Here is a 3,427-nt window from a genome sequence, read left to right as displayed (position 1 = left end):
TCATTGCACATCCCGGTACACCGCCGGAGGCATTCATATAGAGTTATATCTTTGTTCCAGATATCGAGTTGTAATATTGAGTTGTAAGTAAATAAAAGTGTGATGATCATCATTATTAGAGCATTGCCCCAAAAAAAAGAGAGGCCAAAGAAGCCTAAATAAAAAAAGGGGGGCCAAAGAAGCCCGCAAAAAAAGAGAGAAAGGGGCAATGTTACTATCCTTTTACCAAACTTGTGCTTCAAAGTAGCACCATGTTCTTCATATAGATAGTCTCTTGAGTTATCACTTTCATATACTAGTGGTAATTTTCATTATAGAACTTGGCTTGTATATTCCAACGATGGGCTTCCTCAAATGCCCTAGGTCTTCATGAGCAAGCAAGTTGGATGCACACCCACTTAGTTTCAGTTTGAACTTTCATATACTTATAGCTCTAGTGCATCCGTTGCATGGCAATCCCTACTCCTCACGTTGATATCTATTAATGGGCATCTCCATAGCCCATTGATACGCCTAGTTGATGTGAGACTTTCTTCTTTTTTTGTCTTCTCCACATAACCCTCACCATCATATTCTATTCCACCTATAGTGCTATGTCCATGGCTCACGCTCATGTATTGCGTGAAAGTTGAAAAGGTATGAGAACGTCAAAAGTATGAAACAATTGCTCGGCTTGTCATCGGGGTTGTGCATGATGTGAATATCTTGTGTGGTGAAGATGGAGCATAGCCAGACTATATGATTTTGTAGGGATAAGCTTTCTTTGGCTATGTTATTTCAATAAGACATAATTGCTTGGTTGGTATGCTTGAAGTATTGCTTGGTTGTCATCGAGGAAGTAGGTGTCAGCCAAACATTAAAGAAAAAAAACTAGGAAGGCTGCTGTGAATCTACGTAATTCCAGCAGGCGCAAAAGACACTCTAATAGTGCTCTATTACCTGCAGCAACACGAAACCGAAAATACAAGAAAATGTGCGAGGATAGGGTACAAAGGAACATGTGTGGAACACCTACAGTGTTTCTATATATGTACGGCCATAATATGAAAATATCACACTTCTTATTTCTTAACGGTACACGTATTGGAAATTTGCGCCTTTCGTGCTAAAACTATCAGGAAACCACAGGAGGCCATCAGGTTCAGGAACTCAGTTTCAATTTTGAATGTGCTTTGCCAATGCTGGTGCTGGTAAGTGATAACCAGGCCAAAAGACCTTGCGAAGGTAGACGTAGAGATGTATTAGCAGAAAAGGTACACCATTGTGCGTCCATATACTAATATTAAGGAAATCGATTTGTTTAAGCAGAGTATCTTCGAAATAGCTCTTATCCCTTTCTCAACATTGTGCAAGATGTGAACTGCGGTACCAAGGTGGCATTATAATTCAAAGCAAAGTAATCAAATAACAAGATAAAAATATATGCTTACGGCTGCTTGAAGGATCATACTGCCATGCGCGCACGATCAGCTGGTTTGGTGGCTCCGGCATATCGAATTCACCGGATTCCACAACCTTCCTCCGTCGCAGGTCCACGGCAAAGATGCAGGAGCCGAGGAAGAAGTAGAGCTTGTCTGGGTCTGCGGGGCCGAGGAGCGCAAGCGCGGGGATGCTCCCTGGCAGCATGGCGTCGAGGTAGCTCTCGTCGGCCCAGATGTCCGGCAAGGGCACGCGGCGCTCGGGGTTCCATTTACCAGCCTCGGTGAGCGCCCACGTGCTGACCACCGGGGCGGCGGGATCGCCATGGATCTGCACGTACCTCAGCCTTCCGCTGCTCGCCTTCACGCAGCTGTGGGAGGCCCTGTTGGCCAAATTTGCCACTTTTCCCGGAAGCGGGTCGATGATCGTCGGAAGCGGGACGTGTAGCAGCTCCGGCTTGTCGGAGTAGGGGTCACAGGCGAGGAGGCCGTACGAGAGCTCCACCCACCAGAGCATCCCTCCGTGGAAGACGACCCCCTCGCAGAACCACTGCCGGTGCAGCGGCGGCGAGTAGGCGAGCTCCGTCACGGCCCACTTGTACTGCCCCACCGTGTAGCGGAGGAGCGTGGCGCGGCCGGAGCCGCCGCCGGAGGGCTGGAGCTCGGCGACCACGCAGCTGTCGCCCCTCGTCATTAGGCCGACGTTGGCGCCGTCGAAGCCCATGGGGCAGTTGTGCTCGCGGAAACAGGTGGCCTCACCTGTGCGCGCGTGGCAAAGGTGGTAGGTGACCTCCCCGCTAGGCTCCGTGGCGCAGAGGAGGAGCAGGCCGGAGGGGTCCGCAGCGGCGACGTAGGGGTAGCTGGGGAGGCAGGGCGGCGGGGCGATGCGGAGCGACACGGTGAGGATTGAGGCGCGCGGGAGCTCGTCACAGGCGACGGAGACGTCGGTGCCCGGCGGGAAGGTGCGCTTCGCCTCCTTGTCCTTCACAACTTTAGGGATTCGAGCCAGGATGGACCACCGCTCCGGCAGCGGCGGCGGCGGCATGGCTGGCCCGGAGGGATTTGACCGATTAGGGTTAGGCCAACTCCAATGCTGGACCCTGATTCGTCCGAGTCTGTCCGTTCTGGTCCAAACTGTTCCTAAAAAATATTATCCGGCTTGACCGATTTCGGGCATAAATTTTGGTCGGGCTTTAGGGTAGACACGCACGCGCCGTCTCGCCATTCGCCTAGGGCCCACGTGTCAGCCATCCAACTACCTCCCACCGATCCCATTAAATCCATATGAATGGATGGGCCCGCCGGTCAGCCAGCCAACCGCGTCAGGGTGCATCCTTTTTTGTGGTGAAGCCGTGGACCCCTCAGCCAGCCAGCCAGGCCAGTCCACTTCCACTTCCCCACCCCGTCTCCACGTCATTGCTCCCTTCGTGTTCGACACCAAACCCTAGCCTAGCGGCAGCACCCCACCTCGCTCCCCGCCAGCCGCCGCAATGGGCTTTTGGAAGTGGGTGACAGGCAAGAAGGGCAAGCACGACCGCGAGACGGGCCCGTCATTCGCCTCGCCTGGAAGCGTGGCCACCCACTCCACCTCGCATGACGCATTCTTAATCTCCCGTCCGGCGACTCCTGTATGCTTCTGCCCGTACATCAAGATGGAGGTCTGCCACCGGTACTGGCTGATTGGAACTCCGCTGTCGTGGTCCGATGCCCACCTCCCCAACGCGTGGCATCTGAGCCCGGATCGGATGCCGGACCATTTTGGGGGCCGCTGCCCCACCTCTGGAGATCACCTCCCTACATTGACCTGACCAAGGATGATGACTACGAGGATGGTGGCGCCTGAAGACGGCGACATCATCGACAGCGCGGGCGGGCGGCAGATCTACCTTTTTAAGTTTCTTTTTAAAATTCGAACTTAAGTACTATGTGCGGGCCGTGACGAAGATGTGAACAGTTTAATTGAGTTTGTTATATATATATATATTATGTTTTAAGCTATTTTGAAATGC

The 3,427-nt window shown here is 52.5% G+C and overlaps 1 protein-coding gene across 1 annotated transcript; it reads right to left on the bottom strand.

Annotated features, from left to right (window-relative positions):
- Nucleotides 1–1,066: 1,066 nt before the first annotated feature.
- LOC123154800 (uncharacterized) lies at nucleotides 1,067–2,516 on the bottom strand. Its single transcript, XM_044573434.1, has one exon. It carries the CDS (start codon nucleotides 2,461–2,463, stop codon nucleotides 1,387–1,389), a length of 1,077 nt encoding a protein of 358 aa, XP_044429369.1. The 5' UTR covers nucleotides 2,464–2,516; the 3' UTR covers nucleotides 1,067–1,386.
- Between the last annotated feature and the right edge of the window lie 911 nt (nucleotides 2,517–3,427).

This window comes from Triticum aestivum, chromosome 7A (assembly GCF_018294505.1).
Source record: "Triticum aestivum cultivar Chinese Spring chromosome 7A, IWGSC CS RefSeq v2.1, whole genome shotgun sequence".
NCBI classification, from domain to species: domain Eukaryota; kingdom Viridiplantae; phylum Streptophyta; class Magnoliopsida; order Poales; family Poaceae; genus Triticum; species Triticum aestivum.
The sequence above is the reverse complement of the archived record's forward strand: the minus strand, read 5'-3'. Positions and strand labels throughout refer to the sequence as shown.